Source organism: Dermacentor andersoni, chromosome 4 (assembly GCF_023375885.2).
Source record: "Dermacentor andersoni chromosome 4, qqDerAnde1_hic_scaffold, whole genome shotgun sequence".
Classification (NCBI taxonomy): Eukaryota; Metazoa; Arthropoda; class Arachnida; order Ixodida; family Ixodidae; genus Dermacentor; species Dermacentor andersoni.
Window position 1 is genome coordinate 30,360,452 of NC_092817.1, and position 23,413 is coordinate 30,383,864.

General features: G+C 45.1%; 1 protein-coding gene across 2 annotated transcripts in view; it reads right to left on the reverse strand.

Moving 5' to 3' along the window:
* The window catches only part of LOC126536845 (OTU domain-containing protein 4-like), an 81,604-nt gene that overhangs the window by 47,433 nt on the left and 10,758 nt on the right, over nucleotides 1-23,413 (reverse strand). For both annotated transcript variants that reach the window (XM_055073559.2, XM_055073558.2), the window contains exons 10-11: nucleotides 23,242-23,300; nucleotides 9,885-9,997 (exon numbers count right to left, since the gene is read on the reverse strand). In XM_055073559.2, coding sequence (XP_054929534.1) covers nucleotides 9,885-9,997; nucleotides 23,242-23,300 — 172 coding nt within the window. The remainder of the gene's footprint in view (nucleotides 1-9,884; nucleotides 9,998-23,241; nucleotides 23,301-23,413) is intronic.

Consider the following 23,413-nt stretch of genomic DNA (forward strand, 5'->3'; position numbering starts at 1 on the left):
CCCATGGCAATAGCCCCTTCCCACGCTTGTTATGCTTCACAGCAATACTTTTGCGTAAGCCTCACCAAGTAACATTTCTGTACAGAGGCGAAGCTGACTTTCAGGAACCGGCATTATGCAACATTACGTATAATCCGAGCTTCGAAGCCAATCGCGAAGACGACAAAGGTGGAATCGGTACCATTGCTGACAGCGGCGAATTCTTTCAATGAAAAACACGGCACTCAACAGCATCTGCGGTGAAGGTCAGCGCGGTTGCAAAAAGCAGCATGAAGATGTCTTCATCAGCTGCACCCTAGGAGTGGTATACTTTATTCCCCTGTCCTGCAGCAAGTGCTATATTGGGCAGACGGGGTGGGGCGTTGCCTCAATGATTAATTAAGGGAACACTCTCAAACCTTTACAAACCAAGACAAGCTTGTGAATTTAGTTTTGCATGTGATGGTTGTGATGTTATTGGGGCCGGATCACTCCAGAAAAAGGGAGAAACAGCACGCGGAAGCACAAACACACATCAGACTTGACGCACACAACACAGATAACAACACCCACACGTGACAGTTCCCCAATATGCCTCATAGACGACATGCACTATATCTATGGATCGGTGGATTATAATTGGCCTACAGTTCCGGCTGAAGCGTGTGTCGCCGTGTCAGAGACCTCGTGGAACCGATTTCGGCCAGCGGGGTCGGACAGCAGTGTCGGCCGGCCGGGTCGGACGGCCGGGTCGGACGGCCGGGTCGGACGGCCGGGTCGGACGGCCGGGTCGGACGGCCGGGTCGGACGGCCGGGTCGGACAGCCGGGTCGGACAGCCGGGTCGGACAGCCGGGTCGGACAGCCGGGTCGGACAGCCGGGTCGGACAGCCGGGTCGGACAGCCTCGCGGGGCTCAGGTGGCCCTGCGCAACAGTCGATAGACGGGAGCCTCCGCGTGCCCGGTTTCCCTCCGGCGGGGTATGCGCTCGGGAGCCCACGGCCGCAGTCACCGGGTCGCGTCCACAGCTGGCGGGGTAGCCCTGTGGCCGCTCACCCGAACGCTCGATCGCCCCGGTTCAGGACCGCCAGCCTTCCTGGACCAGTTGCCCAGCGGAAGAGCGGGGCGAGGTAACCTCCCAGCGGGCGACAGCGTTGACTCGGGCATGGAGTAGTGACGCGGGCGGCGATAGCTCCTATGGGCCAGAGGCCCAGCAAGGAAGCTCTTTGCCGTCGAACGCCGAACCTCGCGCACTGCTCACGCCACGGGCCACACTCCCTCGCGCCATGCTTTTTGAGGCGCCGCTGCCAACGCTCCCAAATCGGCGTCGATGATGATGGTCCTCTTCGGCACCGCACGGCGCACTCACTGTCTTCATATGTTTAGGCTTCGCACTCCCGCGTACCATGTATTATCACAATGGTTTGCGAGTGCATGCCACAGTTCAAAGAAGCAGATTCTGGGCAGAAGTGCAAGCACTAAAGCTAAAGTTTTGCTGGAAGCATTCCACATACAAAAGAAGGCAGGTCTGTGCATCAGCGATGTTTCGATAAATTTGTACTCGGCTGAGCGCACACTTCAGGAGAGATGTGTAAAACCGTAACATATGGCTTTTTGTCCATTGCTGTCTTTTATTGGTAATTTCACTTCTTGCTGCTTGGTATTTTATCATTTCACTTCCTGTGACTGCTTGCAATATTATTTGTAAAAGAAGGCTGGCGTAGTTCGGTTGTGCGGACGTGTCGTGCTTGTCTTAAATTTGAACCCTTTTCAAAAATTAACCAGTTGTCAGTAGTGTCCCCTCGTCGTCGTGTCGTCTTTTCACCGTGTGTTCGTCCCTTTTAGTGCTACCATCAGTTTTAAAGAATGGCAAGAAGCTTAATAGCGAACGTCGAAGCAGCTTGGCCTAGTGTTGCCGCAGTAGTGGCTACGGCTGCCAGGGGATCTGTGTGCAAGGGCACCGGTTCGAGGCGGCTAGATAATCAAAACGGCAGCGGTTGTGGCTTTAATGGCGTTTTGGACCTGCAGTCACAGCAAAAAGTCCGGAAAATCGGACGGCAAAGGGTACCTTATTTACTCGCATAATGATCGCACTTTTTTGTCAAAATAAATTTATGCAAATTCAGGGGTGCAATCATTACGCGGGTTAAATTTCCCACAAAAATAAACATTTTCTTTTTTCATCCCGCATTTGCTACAGGATGACAAGCAGGCGGCTGCCACTGTCAGTGCAGGACACCAAAACAGAAGTGGCAGCCGGCGGAGCAAGCTGAACACGCAGATCGTGATTATATTTCTTCTCGCGAGTACATTACGTGCATTGAAACAGTTTCTTTCGTATCAGTAATAAATAATATCGTTAATATCGGCAAGTTTGTGACAATAACGTTGCCATGTCTACTTTGAGGGGACAGAAACAGAGATGGGCGCACTTAGCTGCCAGTGAAATGACAACATGGCGAGCATGCTGCGGAAGCTGCGGCATTTGTCTTCACTGCTATCCTAATACAGCACGTTTCCGCTAAGGGTGAGTGAATATCTTAGCTGCGTTACAAGCGTCGATGTATGAATAGGGTACACTTCTAACATATCAGTGTAAACATGGCCACTGTCGTTGCCGCTCGCGATTTGTTGCATGCCCACGAGTGCAGACGAGAAGAATCGAAAGGCACCCTTTATGTTGTTGTTGACCAAAACCATTATGAAGCCTACAAATAATAAAGCTGAGGCAAGTTTGGTGGTAGCTTCTTTTTTTTTTTTTTTCATGGAAGTGCAGAAAGTGATGAAAGGAATGAAATGGAGCATCAGCTTAAGAATGTTGGGTGCGTGCAGACTGCTTGGTAAGTCTTCAAGAGTTGTTCGCGTAGCATTCGACAGATGGTAAGCGCGATCATCATTAGCTAGACTTTGCACACGACATATCACTGCGACAAGTTCAGGGTGCAATCATTACACGGGAAAAAAAAAAATCATATTTTAACAACAAAATTCAGGGGTGCGATCATTACGCGAAAGCGATCATTATGCGAGTAAATATGGTATTCTTGCGTCCGAAATTTCAGACGTTCTGATACATTGACTCTATGGGGTACATGATGGTGCCCCGAAGCCGTCCGAATTATTGGGCATCCGGAAAGTTGGTCGTTGACTGTACACTCGCAACTCCTCCAGCCGACGACAGGGCATCAAAGATGATTCGTTACGATTCCTGTCAGTTACTCGAGCATGCATAACTGAGACTTTCATTCCCTTTCAATAAAATTACAGCTAATTTTCCCTGATAGAAGCATAAATTCAACGAGTTTTCCCTCAGAGTTTTTCCAGACTTTTCAATATCCCTGAGAATTCCCAGTTCTCCCGTTTGGTAGACACCCTGAAGTTTAAAGACTTGCTTATCACCCTCAGGCTTACCTGCAAAACAATGCACAGCAACAGACACAAAAACTATGATGGATGGATGGATGAAAAACTTTATTAGGGTCCTTTAGGGCATGCCCTAGCGCACAGCGGGCCGCTCCCAGGTCGGGACAGAGAGGCTGAGCCTCTCCGCCGCGTCGCGGGCCCGTTGGACAACCCATAACTGTTCTTCGAGGTTGGGGCTGTGTAGGACAGCATCCCAGCGTGAAAAAGAGTTACTTTCATCGCCGCGCAACGCGGGACATCGCCAGAGCATGTGAGGTAAGTTTGCTAAGTCAGTGCATAGTGCACATGCATTTGTCGTCTGAATTTCGGGGTACATCTTGTGAAGAAGTAGGGGGTTTGGGTATGCCCCCGTCTGTAGAAGCCTTAGTGTCAAAGACTGAGGTCTATTGAGTTTGCAATGTGGGAGGGGGTAGATCCTCCAAGCTAAGTAAAAATGCTTAGTAATTTCGGTGTACGAGGAAGGAGAGTCCCGATTGTCAGTACCCCCAGCGTCACGCTGCCTGGTAGCTACGCGGTTGATGATCCCTCGCGCAGCTCCGTGTGCTGACTCATTGAGGTTGGGCGGGGCACCCTCGATCTGTCCCATGTGGGCTGGAAACCAGATCAACGTGTGTGGCTTGATCTCTTTGCTTCCTAATATCCCTAGGGCCAGCTCGGATATGGTTCCTTTGGCAAATGCCCTAACAGCTGATATCGAGTCACTGTAGATTGATGTCCTCTTGTCGTCCAATAAGGCCATCGCTATTGCAGCCTGCTCTGCGATCTCAGAGGACGTCATCGGAATCGAGATTGCGTTCGTTATTTGCCTTTCATAATCTACGCTAACTACAGCGAAGGCCTGTCCGTCGGCGTAGCGCGCTGCGTCTACGAAACTGTTCTCCGAAGCCCGTTCACGAGCCTAGGAGAGCCTTCGTGCGCGCCCTACGCCTTCCGACGTTGTGTTCTGGATGGACGTTTCGTGGGATCGGGGCGACAGCGATGCGGTCCCGCTGCTCTCGAGGGATGCTGCAGAACTTTGTTTTGATTACTGTGGGGGGAACGCCCAGCTCCTGTAAGATGTGTCTTCCTTCCAGCTTGTGTGGTAGATAGCCTGACAAACTGGGCCCTCTCCTGTGCTTCGGCTATTTCCTCTAGCGTGTTATGCATGCCAAGTTGAAGTAAGCGTTCCGTGGGAGCGTATATGGGGAGGCCGAGAGCTCTCTTGATTGCCTTCCTGATTAATGCATTGAGCTTATCCCGCTCCGATCTTTGCCAGTTGTGCATGGCCGCGACGTAAGTGAAATGACACATTACGACCGCATGTACCAATCTCACGAGGTTATCTTCTCAGAGGCCTTGCTGCCGGTTGGCCACTCTTCTGATTAGTCTGATGGCATTGTCCGTCTTCTTAGTGAGTCGCAGCACTGTCTGGTTGTTTGAACCACTCGACTCTACCATCATGCCGAGAATCCGGATAGCATCCACCCTCGGAATATAGCCTCCGTCATTTGTGCGCACTTTTATGTCGCATTCGGCGAGTGGCTTCCATCTCTTAAGTTTCAGGTCTCTGCGCTTGGGTCGATAAAGTAGCACTACGACTTGTGCGGTGAGCACCGAAGGCCCGTGGACTCAAGGTATCTCTCGGTAGCATCAATCGCCTCTTGCAGGGCCGTCTCTACCTGTCCGTCACTAGCTCCCGTACACCAGATGGTAACGTCGTCTGCGTATATGGTATGACTGATACCATCGATAGCAGAGAGTGTCCTGGATAGACCAATCATGACAAGGTTAAAGAGGGTTGGGGATATGACTGCCCCTCGTGGCGTCCCCTTAGACCCCAGCTTGATCATGCCTGAAGTCAGGTCCCCGATCTTAAGGGTGGCTTCTCTGTCTGACAGGAAAGATATCGTGTAGGAATGAAAGTGCTTCCCCAGGCTTAGGCTCGAGATTGTGTTTAAAACGAACGAGTGAAGAATATTATCAAATGCCTTTTCCAGATCTAGACCTAGTATGGCTCTCGTGTCCTGCGTATTACAGTCAATAATGTGATGCTTGATGAGCTTCATCGCGTCCTGCGTCGAAAGTCCAACCCTGAAGCCGATCATGTTGTGTGGGTAAATGTCGTGGTCCTCCAGGTAGCGTGAAAGCCTGTTTAGGATTGCGTGCTCAGCAACCTTCCCAACGCACGCCATGAGCGAAATTGAGCGGAGGTTATCAAGACTGGGCGGCTTGCCTGGCTTGGGGATGAGAATGGTGTTGGCAGATTTCCACATTTCCGGGACTTTACCACTGCTCCATGCTTGGTTAATGATGTCCGTTAGGTATTCGATGGACTTCTCGTCCAGGTTCCGTAGAGCTTTGTTTGTGATCTTGTCCGGACCTGGAGCCGATCTGTCGTTGAGGGCGTGGAGCCCCTGCTTGATCTCAATCCCGAATTCTGCGTCGAGCTCAGGGTTCTCGGAGCCTTCGTAGTCAGGGGAAGGTGGTGTAGGGCCCGATGCGACTGATAGGTACTTCTGCACGAGTTTGAATAAAAATTCCTCGCTCGAATATTCTCGCTTGGCTGTGTGTAGAGTGCGCGCCAGTGTGTTGCGTTGGTTGGTTTTAGTGTTCGTCTCGTCGAGGAGATGCTTTAGGAGGTTCCAGGTGCCCCCGTTGCGCATCTGCCTATCGATCGAGTTACACACCTCATCCCATCGCTGTTTAGAGAGGGCTCTGCAATGTTCCTCTATAGTTCTGTTGATTTCCGATATCTTTTTTCTGAGCCTGCGGTTAAGCTGTTGTCCTTTCCACCTGGCGAGGAGGGACTGCTTGGCCTCCAACAGGTGAGCCAGATGGCTGTCCATCTTTTCCACCGGGAGGTCGGTACAAACCTCTTGGGTGGTAGCTTTGATGTCGTGTCTAACCTGTAAAACCCATTGTTCGAGGCTAGGCTTGTCCTCACTCTCCGTTCGCTCTTCCCTAATTTTGCGAAATTTGTCCCAGTCTGTGTACTGGAACATGCGCTGTTTCTTCTGCTCGACTTGGAGGTGCGTGGCCAAGATATAATGGTCGCTACCAAAGCCTACCCCGAAGTTCGTCCACTTGACCGCTACAATGCTTTTGACAAAGGTGATATCCGGTGTCGTGTCACGGCTCGACGATGTTCCGCATCTGGTGGGGAACGCTGGGTCCGTGACTAGCATCAAGTTTAGGTTTAGAGCCTCATGCCAGAGGTCCTCCCCCTTGTTAGTGTTATATGGGTAGCCCCAGGTGTGGTACGGCGCGTTGAAGCCACCAGCTATGATCAAAGGGGAGTCGCATGCTAGTTGTGTGGCCTTGGAGATTAGGGCTTTGAAGCGTTGTCTTGGAGCTTTGGGACTACTGTAGACATTCAGGATGAATATGCTTTCGCGGTTCGTTGGGCTAGGGATGATCTCTATCATCATGTATTCGACTTTACTTGCGGTCATCTTAAGGTCGTGAGTGATGTGGGTCAGCTTGTTGCTAACCAGTACGGCGATCCCCCATCCTTCTTCGTGCTTTGCTAGGGGCCTGTAGCCAGACAGCGTGACGTTAGATGTTAATGTTTCTTGTAAAATGATAACATTTGGCTTCTCTGCGTGTGAGCGAATATATTGTTGCAGGGGAGCCCTCTTGGGAAGAAAACCCCTGCAATTCTATTGCCACATCTTGAATGAGCTAGTTTGAGTGGCCATCGTATTGCTCTTGAGTTGCTGTGCTAACCTTCAGAGGGCCGATCGCCCCCGAGCTGTTACTAGTCGATGCTGTTGCTGGGGGTGTAGGAGCTTAGGTACCAGCACAGGTGCTACAACGTTTTCTAAGAAGGATTCAATTTTGCTGATCTGCTGATTAGTGCACTCCTCCATGGAAGCCATGTTGCTTTGGAAGAGTGAGAACTTTTCATTTATCTGCTTAATGCTGTCACTGAGAGCGGAGAGCAACTTGCGAATCTCCCATTTGGCCCTGCCTGGTGCTCTTTCTTGCTCGTTAGTGATTGCCCTCCTTTTAGCAGGCCTCTCTGTATCGATCCTCTCAACCATGGGGACTTCCATTGGCTGGGGAGCGGCCGGTTGCTTATCTGTATCGCTCTTCTCAACCATGGGGATTTCCATTGGCTGGGGAGTGGCTGGCTGCTTGTCAGCCATGACGGGTCGACCGCCCTTCTTAATCTCGAGAATTTCTGTCATCAGTCGAGCTATTGTGTTCTTCATCATCTCGTTTTCGCGCTCAAGTTGTGCTAGTCTGTTACCTCTATCATGCTCTAGCGGTGAGCCTCGCATTACCTTTTCCGACGCTCCCCGAAATCGGTCGGCCCAGGCCGTGTAGCACTCGGGTCGGCGATCCCTGGAGCACGACCTGGAGCAGGACCTCGAGCAGGACTTGAACCGGACTTGACTGCCTCGGCGCCGGGATTCGGAGCGATCCCTGGAGCGTGATCTGGTCCTGGTTCTGGAACAAGAGCGCCCTCTGGATCGAGAGCGACTCCGGGGGCTCCCTCTGGAGCGAGAGCGTCACCTGGATCGGGAGCGCCCCCTAGGCTCTTGCGGTGGAGGTAGCTCGAAGTGATTCTTGCTGTCGCTGCTATGTGGTGTTGACGAAGCCCCATTTGTCGAAGCTTCCACCGTCGCACTCTCCCATCGTCTCCTTCTGACGACGTATGGGATCTGGAATCTCTCCTTGCACGTTTTGTCCGCCGTAGGGTGTGGGCCCCCGCACAACCCACACTTTGGCATGCACTGGTGTTGATCGTCCGGGTTTACTGCCCCACATCCTCTGCAGGTGGACTCTATGGGAGTCAAACAAATGTCGGCACTATGGCCGAGTTTGCTGCACGCGTAGCAAATATAGACTTGTTTGCGATAAAGAAAGCATTTCACAAGGACTGGGCCATAGCGTACGAAGTTCGGAACCTTGAGTCCATCGAAAGCAATGATGATTGTGCCTGTGTTCTTAATTCTCTTGACCGCCAAGGCCAGCGGGTTTCTCTTGTTGATGATGTTACGTTCCAGGTCCGATGGACTGTCGTTAAGGTCGATGTGTCTGATTACCCCTTTACACGTGGTGTGGGGGGTGGCCTCGTATGCACTGACTTCAAACATTCTTCCAGCCACATGAATTGCCCTGATTCTTGTGTATTTTGAAGCGCTGTCTCGGTTGGGCGTGCTGGCCACCAGAATGTTTTGTTGTATGTTAGGACAAATGATGTCCGAGCTATGAGGGAAAACTATGAGGGAAAACATTTTAGGCCTACTATAGCCATAAATACAAGGCTGGATCCAAGTACTGAAAGCACTGTGCATTGGTCTGAATAAGATGCCATCCCAAAGAGGTTAATCACAAAGAGTGAAGGAGATGAAGGGAACATGTACCATATTGGCCATCAAGATCAGCTGTTATCTTGGTGTGACCATTTTAATGCTCGTGCAGATATGCATTGATGCAGCAGCTTGTCATATATATATACATATATATACCAGTTTGAAAGTGAACTGGGTAAATTGATGGAACATGACATATTACTTCTAGGTTTTCATTTCACATATTGTTTGCTTTTGTGTACTTTCATCAAATTTATTTCCAATAAATTTTTCCTACCTCAGAACAGAAATTTGTCAGCACCCTTCAGTCTTCCTATTTTGCTTATACACTTCCCTATGAACCTCAACAAGCTAGCCCAGTTTGACCTTGCAGGAGCATTCTAAAAAAAGAAAGAGAAGAAAAGGACTGTGCAAGCAGTGTCAATAGAACGTGATGAAGTACAGCAAGTACCTGGTGAGATTTACCCAATCCAAAGCAGGATACAAGCATACCTTCCGAGTAGCTTGTGGTGATATGAAAGGGCAGGGGAAAATGAGATGTGCTCTACTGCAACTTGTTGCCATTACTTCGTGGAATGGAAAGTGAGACCACGTTGCCCCAGTTCAATGAACACGAACTCCTCAACACATGCTGCCATTTCAACAATAATCGCAGTCTTGTTTCGGACCAAATATAGCACTCTCGTCGCTTTAAATGCAGGTATCATTCAGCTGAACTTCAAATGGTCAGAGATGGTTAGCAAAATATCACATTCTAATAAAAATGCATAAATGCATTCCACACGTATTCTGTCATTGTTGCTTTCCTGTCTGGGATAAAACTGACTGAAATGCTCCAACTTCTCTTGAACTTGACCTGATTACCAAGCTCCTTTCAATTAATGTGAAAATTGTCAACTCTCCCCCTAATGAGATGCCTATATAGCAGCTAAAAGGGTCTACAAGCTTCCGGCCCTAAGTTAAAAGCAAGTGAATGCCAGTCATGGGCACACTTGAAAGCTTATTCCTCCAAACAGTTGCAGCTCAGCTATTACTACATCTGTTCCAACAAATGAAGCAGAAGAATGTTCAATGGACACTGCACCACAGATATTAGTGGACAGCAGACCTTTAAGCACTCTAAAACTATTTGTGCTTTCATTTACTTCAGGAGGCGTGACTACACCAAAATTAAATAGACTCACATTTTCCCCAGCTTTTCAATGAAAACTGTGATGGGTCCTTCGTTTGGCTCCATTTTCTGAATGTGAGCTTGGAACGAAGCACTGTGGCCTTCTAATTCGCGAGTCAGCCGCACCTACAAAAAAGATATTGCAAATTTAACTTCTACAAGTGCATAGGTACTAGACAGTCAATACTGGATGCCAAAGTATGCAGAAAAGCAATGCAAAGATCACTTGCACATTAGCGAATTTTGTGCGAAGCCAAGGAAGTTGGAACATTGTGAAAGAAGCGGCATGAAATTTTGGATGTCTACATTGAAATGCCCTGACACATTTACTTACCTTGTCAATTATGTAATTGTGCATATAGGTGTAAATTAAATATAAAGATATAGACAAATTCATGACTGCAAATGAAATTTGTTCAATGAGAAAATTTAATAATTTGGAAAAACAGGCATCCCTTGCACTGTCAACTTGCACAGTGGTGAAATAAGCTGCAAACAAGCACGACAAGCAGTGACAACTTGGATTGCAGAATTTCCCACTAATAGAGATTAGACACATAAAACCTCAAAAGATATAAAGGAATATGAAAATATCCAGTCCCTGCACATTCTTTAGGTGCCTACTCAGGCACAGCACAGGCATGTCAGCTATGTGGGCAGGTCCAGTGCTGACAGAGCAGAGTTCTCCCTCTATTTATTTATCGGTGCCACTGAAGACAGGAGGATCTCGTTGGCATAGAGCACTGGAGCAGACGATAGGCGATGCCTGTGGAGGATCGGGCTATGTGGCGCCCTTAGGCACGGCACAAACAGAAAGAAGCGTCCGGCTGCGAATTTTCAGATTGGTAAAGGGCTCAGCACTTCCAAATTTTCAAGAGGTCTTTTGGTGTAATTAATGAAGGTCTTGGAGAGTACAGCACCAGAGCGAGAGGTCACGCAGTTAAGGCAACACAGGCGCAAGGCTTTGACCAAACTCCTCCTCGTCTTTCTCGAAGCAGTGCATACTGCTCCTTCTCCAGTACACTTAGCATGCGAGAGTGAATGGGCAATCTTTATTTTCTTGCTGCCTGAAAACATCTGCCTGCTTCTCACCAACATGTGACTGCAGTAAAATAAAAATCATGACAGCAATGAATGCAGGTGCAAGATTAGCTATGCTGAGATTAGTCATCTTGCTTTTGGTAGGAAAGATTGCTAAGAGTAACAAAAAAGTAAAGGAATGAAATGGATGAAATGAACTTTGCTTTTGAGACAGAACAAAATGTAATGGTGATAACCAAGAGATGCCCACATGTCCTGATAAATGCACACCACAATACTTTTAAGTGATTTAAAATTCGTCAACACTGTTATGATGTGTAGTGCCTCCTCACTCGCAAATTTCATGCCTCCTCACTTGTATTTCTTCTTGGAAGTATCAAGTTTTTTATTCATCACACAAAAAACCTGGGAGCACACACAAAGAAATGTGCCTTTTCACTGTTTTGCTGAGTTCCAATGCTTGCAACATCAACCTCTAACCCTGCATGAAGCACACACAAATTAGCCATTCTGCATTATATGCTCCTACTTAGCGAAACGTTTTCTTGGGCGAGTTTATTCATAAAGAAGTAGTAAATATATAGCACGAAAAGATAAGGACAAGAAACCCAGTGCACAAGACAGGTTCTATTCAGTCACTTCGATGGAATCGCTGCAATGCAGTGGTCAGAACACTTGGCTCAAAATCAAAAAGTCCTAAGTTCGAATCGTCACTAGAGACAAAGCTACATTTCTTTTGCTCAGTTGTACTTTGACGGATATCAACCATACAATGAAAACGACAGAAAAACACAGCCTTGAATTGAAGCGTGGAGTCTGCCACAGTGGTGCTTTGGCAGCTATGCATCCCATTTGTTTACAACATGAAGTGTTTCCTCTTCTGGCTTCCGATTGCTCTAATTCAGCTTGGGCATGCTTTATCAGGCATTCAACTAGAGCGGCTTTCACATCATTGTCAGAGTACCGAGTAGTACAGTGGGAACCAACCAAATGTACCAGAGGTGCTATTTACACTTTGATAACAAAGACACATAGGAAGAAATGAAGGCATGCAAGTGATAGCAAAAAAATAGGCAGTGAGAAAAGTATGGATTACAGAGTGAACAGAAGTAGCTTACCTTCAATTTTTTCAACTTTTATTTCAAAAAATACATTTGGTAATGATAGCATTTAACTGATTGGTCTAAGCACTTTGCACTTGTTGACCAACCAGGTAGTAGATAGAGCATCTAAATGTATATAACAAAATTGTGCCACAGCGTTATTGTATCAACATCACATGCTACCCTTATTTTTCCAAATTCAACAATTCAAAAGACAAATGATATTCTAGGTGTATATAACAGCACCTTAAGAAACCAGATTTTATATACAAAGATCAATGATGTGTTTAAAAAGAAAGTGTAAAAAGAAATTAGTGTGTTTCATGTAAAGGCAATGCAGTACATGTAAGAACCTTTGTGTTACCTTATATATTGGCTTACAGTCATGCACACCATTTGCTAATTTATTTATGCATTTCACTTTTGGACATAATTACGAACAGGCCATTGTCACTTTCATTAACAAAGACTTCGAACATAATATTCGAGCCTCTTGTTACCATAATTAGTATGAAAATGTGATTTAATGAAGCGCTCTGTTATACGTAATGTTGAATTTTTGCAAACTGGTATCTTGAAATGATTAGAGAAGTAATACCGCAAAAGCACAACAAAATTAAAGAGCTGCTGTATTCGTAGTACACCAAGAAGAACGTATGTTATTTTTATGTCAACTGATTGCAATGGAGTGCCGTTAAATTACTGTATTTACAATTTGTTTTATTGTATCGTTCAAGGTTTGTTTTTTATAGTGTGAGCAAGTGCCATATAATGTTATCACATACATTAATACTGATTCAACTAATGCTTTGTATATGGTTATCCGCAAATTCATCGGGGCAAGCTGTACATCTTTGCCGCAGCGGCCCTTATCCTTTTAGATATATCGGTAAGATGTTCAGTCCATGTAACTGGTTGGTCAAAAAAAAAAAAGAAGAACACGCAGATACTTAACAACTGGTTTGTACCCTAAAACCAGGCATCTACAAGGAGTACACATCTGGCCGTACAGGTATAAAGGCAGATGTAGAGAAATATTCTTGTGCGGGTTTCTGAAACATAGTAGCTTAGTTAGTTTTCTTATGATTTACAAATATTGCATTTTCCGAAAACCAGTCTAGTACTTTGTTAATATCCTGCTGAAAGGTTTGATTCTCTAATTTATATTCAGACACCTTGAGGGCAAGTGCTGTATTGTCTGCATATTGAAACAGCTTCGAATAATTTTTTAACAGACCTATATAAAATACATATATGTTGAAAAGCAACGGTCCGAGCATGCTACCTTGTGGTACCCCATACTTTATTGGTTGAAAGTGGCCACAAACGTCTCCAAGTCTTACACACTGTACTCTATATTTAAAGTAATTATTAAAGAATTTGTTAAATTCCTTTCAAAAGCCCAAGCAGTTCAACTTTTCCAACAACATATTGTGGTCTACTGTACCAAATGCTTTGGTCAGGTCTAAGAATAGTGCTAGTACTACCTGGTTATTTTCTAATGCATTGTTGATAAAATCCGCGAATTCTTCAAGTAGTGTAACCGAGTTCTTGTTCTTTGTGAATCCAAACTGTGCTGTGTTACTTAAAGAAAACTTGACGCAATGTGCTTTTTCATGATATGAGTTAAGGAAGATATAATTGCGATTGGCCTGTAGTTTGCGTACTCTCGACTTTTTGCCATTCTTATATAAAGGTATTACTATGGATACCTTTACTTCATCTGGTACTTCACCCATTTCAAATATTCCATTTAGTATTTTGAGGATAACTTCTTTTAGCTTATTAAAGTTGTAAAACAGGGGCCCTATAAAGTAAAACTATTCCAATATGTTTTTATTCCAATCTCCTGCCGTCAAATTTGCGAAACCGCCGACGCAAGCACTGGGCAGTCACCCGCAAGGTTGTCTGAACAGAACAATCCAACGCTGTCCTCGTTCATACGAGGTCACTTTTGCTTGCTTGAAAAACAAATAAAATTGCCTACACTGAGCGGCTTGTCTTATCTAATTGGTTGACAAGAGGCGAGGAGCACGCTCATGTGGAGAGGGATTCGATGGAGCCGAGCCACTGCACTGAAAGTCAATGACCGGATGAAAAAGGTGGTGCCAGCATCTGCGATTGGTTCGCTTTCCCTTACTTAGCTTGCGGCGGCTGGTCGAAAATCGCAGCGGCATGCAACGGAAGCTTAAGAATGACGCTAAAATGGATCCTAAGCAAAGAAGAGTTGGCAGAATGAGGTCATAAATGTGCCAAAAGTACTCGAAAACGTTACACAGCCACGCAAAAAGTTTTATTATGCGCAAATAAACCCATGCTCTCCGGCAGGTGCGAGTAGCCAGCGCCTGAGCGATCGGCGGCAGCCATCTTTTATCCCTTTCGGAACGGGGCAGCCTGCGGCTATTCAGAAGAAAATACAGGTTTGTTCGGCATATTAATGCACCTTTAACAAGTACACGTCACTTTGATGCGGTGAGTTTTTGCGGTTTTGTGACGTCGCGTGAAAGCAGGTGAAGTGGGTGCAGCCCGAAAACGTTTGACCAATAGCCAGTGGCTAATGACGAAAAGGCGTTCAATCAGACATAACTATTTTTCTTTTTTCGGTCAAATCATTCATAATCAGTGTGTACATGTCACATTAGATTGGGTGCTATTGTGGTTTTCGTGACGTTGCGTGACAGACGGGTGAAGTGGGGGTGGTCCAAAAAAGCTTTTCGCCAATCACGGAGGGCTGATTACAGAATTGGAATAGACAAGTTGGGAATAGTTTTACGTTACAGCGCCCCAGATCTATAAAGTAAATTTTATCATACCCAGGTGGTTTGCGCTTTTTAATTTGGTGCATTATAGCATATAGATCAGATTCAGAAATAGGCAGCAAATACGCATAATGCACACAACCACGTTTCGGCCGATACGTGCTATATTTATCAGGTTTCATACGTTTCAGTTCTTCTGCTGCACTTGTGAAGGTCGCATTGAATTTATCGCATAAGGTGTGGAAATTCTGCCTGGGAAAGTTTTTTTTTACTGTGTCGTCAATAGATGCCTTCTTGGATCTGCCCGTCATTTCGTTCGCCATTTCTCAAGCTTTTTTGCTATTATGTTTTTTTAATGTAAACTGCCACATAAGGTACATTCGTTTTGCTTGTCGAATTTTTGAGGTTACAAGATTTCTGTATTCACCTTTGTATGAAAGATGTTCTGGGTCTTTTTTGCACTTTTTGAAAGTTTCATCTTTCAGGTAACATACATCACTAGATAACGTTCTAGCAATAAACGTTGCCAGGTTCAGATTCCAATGGCGGCCTGTCCGAATCCCTGCATCCGGACAGGCCGCCATTGGAATTTGAACCTGGCAACGTTTAACGCTAGAATGTTATCTAGTGAGGCGAGTCTAGCAGTACTATTGGAGGAATTAGAGGGCAGTAAATGGGATATAATTGGGCTCAGTGAAGTTAGGAGGACAAATGAAGCATATACAGTGCTAAAAAGCGGGCACGTCCTGTGCTACCGTGGCTTAGCGGAGAGATGAGAACTAGGAGTCAGATTCCTGATTAATAAGAATATAGCTGGTAACATACAGAAATTCTATAGCATTAACGAGAGGGTGGCAGGTCTTGTGATGAGACTTAATAAGAGGTACAAATTGAAGGTCGTACAGGTCTACGCCCCTACATCCAGTCATGATGACCAGGAAGTCGAGAGCTTCTATGAAGACGTGGAATCGGCGATGGGCAAAGTCAAAACAAAATACACCATACTGATGGGCGACTTCAATGCAAAGGTAGGCAAGAAGCAGACTGGAGACAAGCTTGTGGGGGAATATGGCATAGGCACTAGGAATAGCAGGGGAGAGTTATTAGTACCCTTTGCAGAACAGAATAATATGCGGATAATGAATACCTTCTTCCGCAAGCGGGATAGCCGAAAGTGGACGTGGAGGAGCCCGAATGGCGAGACTAGAAATGAAATGGACCTTATACTCTGTGCTAACCCTGGCATCATACAAGATGTGGACGTGCTTGGCAACGTGCGCTGCAGTGACCATAGGATGGTAAGAACTCGAATTAGCCTAGACTTGAGGAGGGAACGGAAGAAACTGGTACATAAGAAGCCGATCAATGAGTTAGCGGTAAGAGGGAAAATAGAGGAATTCTGGATCCAGCTACAGAACAGGCATTCAGCTTTAACTCAGGAAGAGGACCTTCATGTTGAAACAACGAACGACAACCTTACGGGCATCATTAAGAAGTGTGCACTAGAAGTCGGCGGTAACTGCGTTAGACAGGACGCCAGTAAGCTATCACAGGAGACGAAAGATCTCATCAAGAAACGCCAATGTATGAAAGCCTCTAACCCTACAGCTAGAATAGAACTGGCAGAACTTTCGAAGTTAATCAACAAGCGTAGGACAGCTGACATAAGGAAGTATGATATGGATAGAATTGAACATGCTCTCAGGAACGGAGGAAGCCTAAAAGCAGTGAAGAAGAAACTAGGAATTGGCGAGAATCAGATGTATGCGTTAAGAGACAAAGCCGGCAATATCATTACTAATATGGATGAGATAGTTCAGGTGGGTAAGGAGTTCTATAGAGATTTATACAGCACCAGTGGCACCCATCACGATAATGGATGAGAAAATAGTCTAGAGGAATTTGAAATCCCACAAGTAACACCGGAAGAAGTAGAGAAAGCCTTGGGAACTGTGCAAAGGGGGAAGCCAGCTGGAGAGGATCAGGTAACAGCAGACTTGTTGAATGATGGTGGGCAGATTGTTCTAGAAAAACTGGCCACCCTGTATACGCAATGCCTCATGACCTCGAGCGCACCGGAATCTTGGAAGGACACTAACATAATCCTAATTCCTAAGAAAGGGGACGCCAAAGACTTGTAAAATTATAGACCAATCAGCTTACTGTCCGTTGCCTACAAAGTATTTACTAAGGTAATCGCAAATAGAATCCGGAACACCTTGGACTTCTGCCAACAGAAGGACCAGTCAGGATTCCGTAAAGGCTACTCAACAATACACCATATTCAAACTATCAATCAAGTGATAGAGAAATGTGCGGAATATAACCAACCCTTATATATAGCTTTCATTGATTACGAGAAAGCGTTTGATTCAGTCGAAACCTTGGCAGTCATGCAGGCATTACGGAATCAGGGTGTAGACAAGCCGTACGCAAAAATACTGAAAGATATCTGTAGCGGCTCCACAGCCACCATAGTCCTCCATAAAGAAAGCAACAAAATCCCAATAAAGAAAAGCATCAGGCAGGGAGATACAATCTCTCCAATGCTATTCACAGCGTGTTTACAGGAGGTATTCAGAGACCTGGATTTTGAAGAATTGGGGATAAGAGTTAATGGAGAATACCTTTGTAACTTGCGATTCGTTGATGATATTGCCTTGCTTAGGAACTCAGGGGACCAATTGCAATGCATGCTCACTGACCTGAAGAGGCAAAGCAGAAGGGTGGGTCTAAAGATTAATCTGCAGAAAACTAAAGTAATGTTTAACAGTCTCGGTAGAGAACAGCACTTTACGATGGATAGCGAGGCATTGGAAGTGGTAAGGGAATACATCTACTTAGGGCAGGTAGTGACCGCGGATCTGGATCATGAGACTGAAATAATCAGAAGAATAAGAATAGGCTGGAGTGGGTTTGGCAGGCATTCTCATATCATGAACAGTAAGTTGCCATTATTCCTCAAGAGCAAAGTGTATAACAGCTGTGTCTTTCCAGTACTCACGTACGGGGCAGAAACCTGGAGGCTTACGAAAAGGGTTCTGCTTAAATTGAGGACGACGCAACGAGCTATGGAAAGAAGAATGATGGATGTAACGTTAAGGGATAAGAAAAGCCGATTGGATCAGGGAACAAACGCGAGTTAATGACATCTTAGTTGAAATCAAGAAAAAGAAATGGGCATGGGCAGGACAGGTAATGAGGAGGGAAGATAACCGACGGTCATTACGGGTTACAGACTGGATTCCATGGGAAGGGAAGTGTAGCAGGGGGCAGCAGAAAGTTAGGTGGGCGGATGAGATTAAGAAGTTTGCAGGGATGACATGGCCACAATTAGTACATGACCGGGGTAGTTGGAGAACTATGGGAGAGGCCTTTGCCCTTCAGTGGGCGTAACCAGGCTGATGATGATGATGACATGAACTAGCTCTTCAGTCATCCATTGATTATCAACGTTTCTTATTTTAATCTTTACTCGTTTTGCTGACTTAAATATCTTGCAATATTTCTGTTATTTACTTGTACAAACGTATGTGACCAAGTCACAACAGGGACATCCAATCAAAATTTTGAATATATTTGTCTACTATGTTCTTATCTAATACCTCTTTTATAATAACGTGATCATCACAGATTTCAGTGTGTTTATGAGTAATCCCGACCATGGACACAAGGTAATGATCTGCCAATTTTTGTTTTACGATACCAGAAGCATAGCATTCATTTGTACATCAAACCTTAATGTGATCAATGCAGGATCTTGTCATTTTCGAGCCACGATATTCCTCTCTAGCGTAATCTTTAATTACATTCTCTAGGCCAAATTCTGCTAATAAATTGAGATATGTTACAACTCGACTAGATTCCTTCATTGTGTCTATGTTACTGTCTCCAACTAAAGGTAACCACACTTCATTCATGTGTTCTAAAAAAATATGCTTAGTTCGTCTAGAAAACAATTCGCGTTCATATTAGGAGTCTTGTACATTGCACGTAATGTATAATCCACATCTTGTTTATTTATAGAAAGTCCCACTAGTTCTGCATTGTCAAAGCTTACTTCTATATTATTCGATATCCAGTCATCATGAATGAACACAACACCTCCACCTTTCCTATTTTCCCTGCACCACGCATACCTAGTATAACCAATCAGGTATACATATTTGCCAAACACATGTCTACATTAACTTCAGTTAAAACATGTCACTGGGAAGAACTGCTCATTCTAGACATAAACATAATTCATCCCATTTTTTTTTTCAAGCTGCGTATATTTATGTGTACCGTATTTAGATTTATTTGCAACCCTTCGTCTTCTAACTTATCATTTACATGAACATTCCAGTCAATGAAGTTGTGAAATGTACACATTACGTTATGTAGATAAGATCCCTTTCTATCCTCATGTGCTTTTTCGGTGCTCCTTCAGCTTTTCTGATTACTATTCGTCCGTTCTGTGTCCAAACATACTGGCACAAGGTGTCTACCAAGTTGACATTTCCAAATTCCCTGAGTTTTCCAGGTTTTTCCTCGAGTGCCTTTGCAAAATTGCAGAACTATGTGTTATGTCAAGACAGGCTCAAACCATATCGCCCCATGCTGTCACTGTCTAGTAAGCATATGAAAAAAATTGAAAAAAAGCGACTTAATCTAATTTGAATACTAATGAGGAGTGTTTATGTTATTCAAAAAGAGAATAAAGGGAAGGGTTAGTAAAATGCACAGCAAATAAAATATCTTCAAGAAATTGCAAATCGAGTCGGACATTCTCAAATACAAATAAAAAGGAGATGCATACAGGAGCAAATATATTCAAATATGAGCTATTTCTATCAACTGATGGCAAGCTCGCTAGTATGAGGTCGGAACTTTGTTAGAAGTGAGATTCTCTTTCAATCACTGGTGTGTCGACCTCAACTCTCCCGATATACTCACAGCCAGCGCACAACACCTCAGTGTTGCGTTTCATTGCTTTAAAGAGTTTAGTTTGGTCTGGATCAGGAACACCTGCATCTCGGCGTCAGACAACACTGTTTTTTGAGCTCAAGCTCCTTGAAAGAAGTGATTGCACACTCCCTTTCCCGTTCATTCATCAATGCATAGGTTCTTTCTGTTCTTGTCCTCCTTCTGCGACTCGTTCGCCCCACGGACCATTTGTAGCATCTTCTTGGTCAGTTGCACAGTTTACGTCCTATTTTTCGAACCCCCTAGGGGCCGCGAAAACGTCCGAAAAATTGGCTAGTTGGAAAAAATAAATGCATGTCATTTACTGTATTTAAAGGCTTAAACCACCACAGGCACATTCGAAAACGCTCTGAAGGCCTGTCGGTACACATATTAGGCATATCAGTGCTCGTACTGTGACAGGAAATACCGGGTGCATGCGTGTATAATGAAGGAATACATACTGTGTCCCGTGGCAATAGCCCCTCCCCACACTTGTTATGCTTCACTGCATTACTCGTGCGTACGCTTCACCAAGTAACATTTCTGTACGGAGGCGAAGCTGACCTTCGGAAACCGCCATTATGCAACGCACCGTGCTATCCAAGCTTCTAAGCCAATCGCGAGGACCAAAAAGGCGATCTCCGTGCCATTGCTTACAGCGACGAATTATTTCAATAAAACACACGGCACCCAACAGCAAGAAGCTTCATAGCGAACGTCAAAACAGCTAGGCCTAGTGTTGCCGCAGTGGTGGCTATGGCTGCCAGTGGATCTGCGTGCGAGAGTGCCGGTTCGAGGCAACGAGATAATCAAAATGGCAGCGGTGGTGGCTTTGATTAATGCCGTTTCGGACCTGCAGTCACGGCAAAACGTCCGGAATATGGGACGGCAAAGAGTTCTTGCGTTCAAAATTTCAGACGTTCTGATACATTGACTCTATGGGGTACGTGGCGGTGCCACGAAGCCGTCTAAATTGTCGGGAAACCGGAAAGTCGGTCATCAACTGTACACTGGCAACTCCTCCAGAAGACGACAGGCCGTCAAAGACGACCATTACGATTCCTGTCTGTTACTCGAGCCAGCATTAGCGCGACTTGCGACCCTTTCAATAAAATCACAGCTAATTTTTCCTGACTTTTTCCAGACTACTTAAAATCCCCGAGAATTCCCGGTTGGTAGACGCCCTGTGGTAGCCTTTCTGCTTGGCAAGCTGTCATCATTGCCAAAATAGTTGCTTCTGGTTCCTTGTCATATTGTCATTGATAAGAATGTTGTCATGCTTTAACACTTTTCTTTTTGATAGCCAAGTGTCCCTAGTCTTCTGGTCTCTGAAGCGAACAATGATTGACGCAATTCTGTCAGGCTGTGCTCGTAGTCGATGTGCCGCTTCGATTTCCTCGTGTTTCGGAGCCGGCAACTGTAGCCTCGAGCCAAGTTCTGTCAATGTACAATATAAATATTCGCTAAGTGCCTCATGAATTCCAATGTTCCTACGCCACGAGTATACTTTCTTAGTTTCCACAGTGTTTTTCAATAGAGCTATTCTGCTTACTCTTCCAGCTAATTTTTCTGTTAGCTCTTCCTATGTCTTTTTTTCATCTGCTCAATCTGCGTGTCATGATCATCAACCTTTGTCAGAAGCTTGTCGTACTTAGCGGAAAACATTTCTATTGCCTTGTCCATAGCTTCAGTCAAATTACATTGTTTATCAAGTTTTTTTTTTCCAGCCTTTTCAATCTGACCAGAACTGCACCACACTTTCAACTTAAGGCATCGATCTGTATGCTCAATTCCTTTTGCTCACTTGCATTTTCCTTTTCATGCTCATCAGAATTGGCATCAGACTCCTGGGATTCTTTTCATTTGCATTCATCACACTTCCATGTCAATAAAACGCTGGGCACCATAATTTTCAAAGCGGACTTCGATAATTCCGAGTACTTCCCAGCACGGTACATGCTACAACACTCACTACATGTCAAACTTTGTTGGTCTTTGCCAAAATTCTTCCGACATGAAAAGCAGTTCTGCGCAGCCAAAGTCACAAAGCAAGACAGGATGCAGTCCAGTGGAGCACACAATGGTAAAATGAAAACTGCCTCTGACCTAAGACCACCTTCTAGCTATGATTAGGAAGAAGTGAGGCAGGCTATGCAAGGTGTAGAGCTCATGACTACCAGTCCATTGAAATTTTGTTTTCAAGGAAAACGAATGGCAGACGAAGATGGCTGAGAACTCGGTGTTGTGATTGAATCGAGAAATTGGCATGCATAGTAAAGGGGTCAGCTGGTGCAAAACGGGTAAAGGTGAATTGATTGAAGAATAATATTTAACTGAGCGAGTTAGTTCATAGCTAAGACATGTTTTGAGCAGCTGAGGACTGAGGAAGTTAGACAAAGACATCAATGTTACATCATTGCAGATATCGGGCACACAGGGCGATGCCTAACTGAGTTAAACAGAAAGCATTCAGCCTCACTCAAGACAACAACCACCTGTGGACACCTGGCAGCACATTGTAGGAAATTTGCGTGCCAAGCTCATTTTAATCGAGTTAGCCTTTTAACGAAAAGCAGCAACAAGAAAAGCAGGAAGCCCTGGAGGCCACTGAGATATCCAAGAAGGAGAGCATGTGCGCAAGTACGCCCTCAGTAGTTTTGACCACTAAAGAAAAAAAGATCTTGCCGGCAGGTGACATGCCTCACCCATCACATTCCTTTTACATGGTCAATACGAGGAGTGAAAAATGTATCTGTGTCTCCTTTTTTGCATGTGAACTAGTATATACATGTATGTAACCACAAGTGCAAAAATAAAATTCAATTGTTAGTACACCAACGTCCTTTTCTCACTTCCCTGGTCCTTAGTTTTTTAGTTCAGCTGTTCAAAACTGATCTTTGCATGGAGAAGCCTTTGTCTTGCAGTGGACACGAAATAGGCTCATGATGAATGTTTTCCACTGTTCAAGCCATTGTGCATGCACTTTCTCATGCCATGTACATGACAAATGCTACTATCCATGTAGAGATGGGTAGAGATGTGCACGCTGCCACCACTAGCGTCGTACTGCCACCAGCAATTCCACACCAGTGGTCTAGAAGGTGGACAAAAGTCGGGCCAGTACATATAATGAGCCCCTGCTATTCCATGTTCATTTGTAACATGTTGCCTCAGTGTCACACCAGGGCAAAAATGTGGAAACATACAGTGTGGTTAAGCAAAAGAAAAATACTTTTTTTTTTTAGAGCATACTACAGCCAGCTAGTCTTTCCACAGAAAGTTCCTGTGCAGAAACTTTCAGAATTTGCCAAAACCAGACTAAAAGAATATTATGGGGTTTTTACGTGCCAAAACCGCGATCTGATGATGAGGCACGGTGCAGTGGGGGACTCCGGAAATTTAGACCACATGGGGTTCTTTAAAGTGCACCTAAATCTAAGCACATGGGTGAAACCCACAGTTCCATTGCTAGAGCAACTATCTAGCAACGCAACTGCTGCTGATGCACTATACTCACCAAACATTTAACACCAGGCTCCAACTCTGGAATCACTAGTTGTTCACTGCGGATTCTCTCTGGAAAGTTGAGGAAATTTTTTCAATTTAAAATAAACCTGCACAGACTGCACCATAAGCAATTGCCAAATGTGTACCATTGCCTAGCCCTTGTTAAAAATAAATGAAAAGCA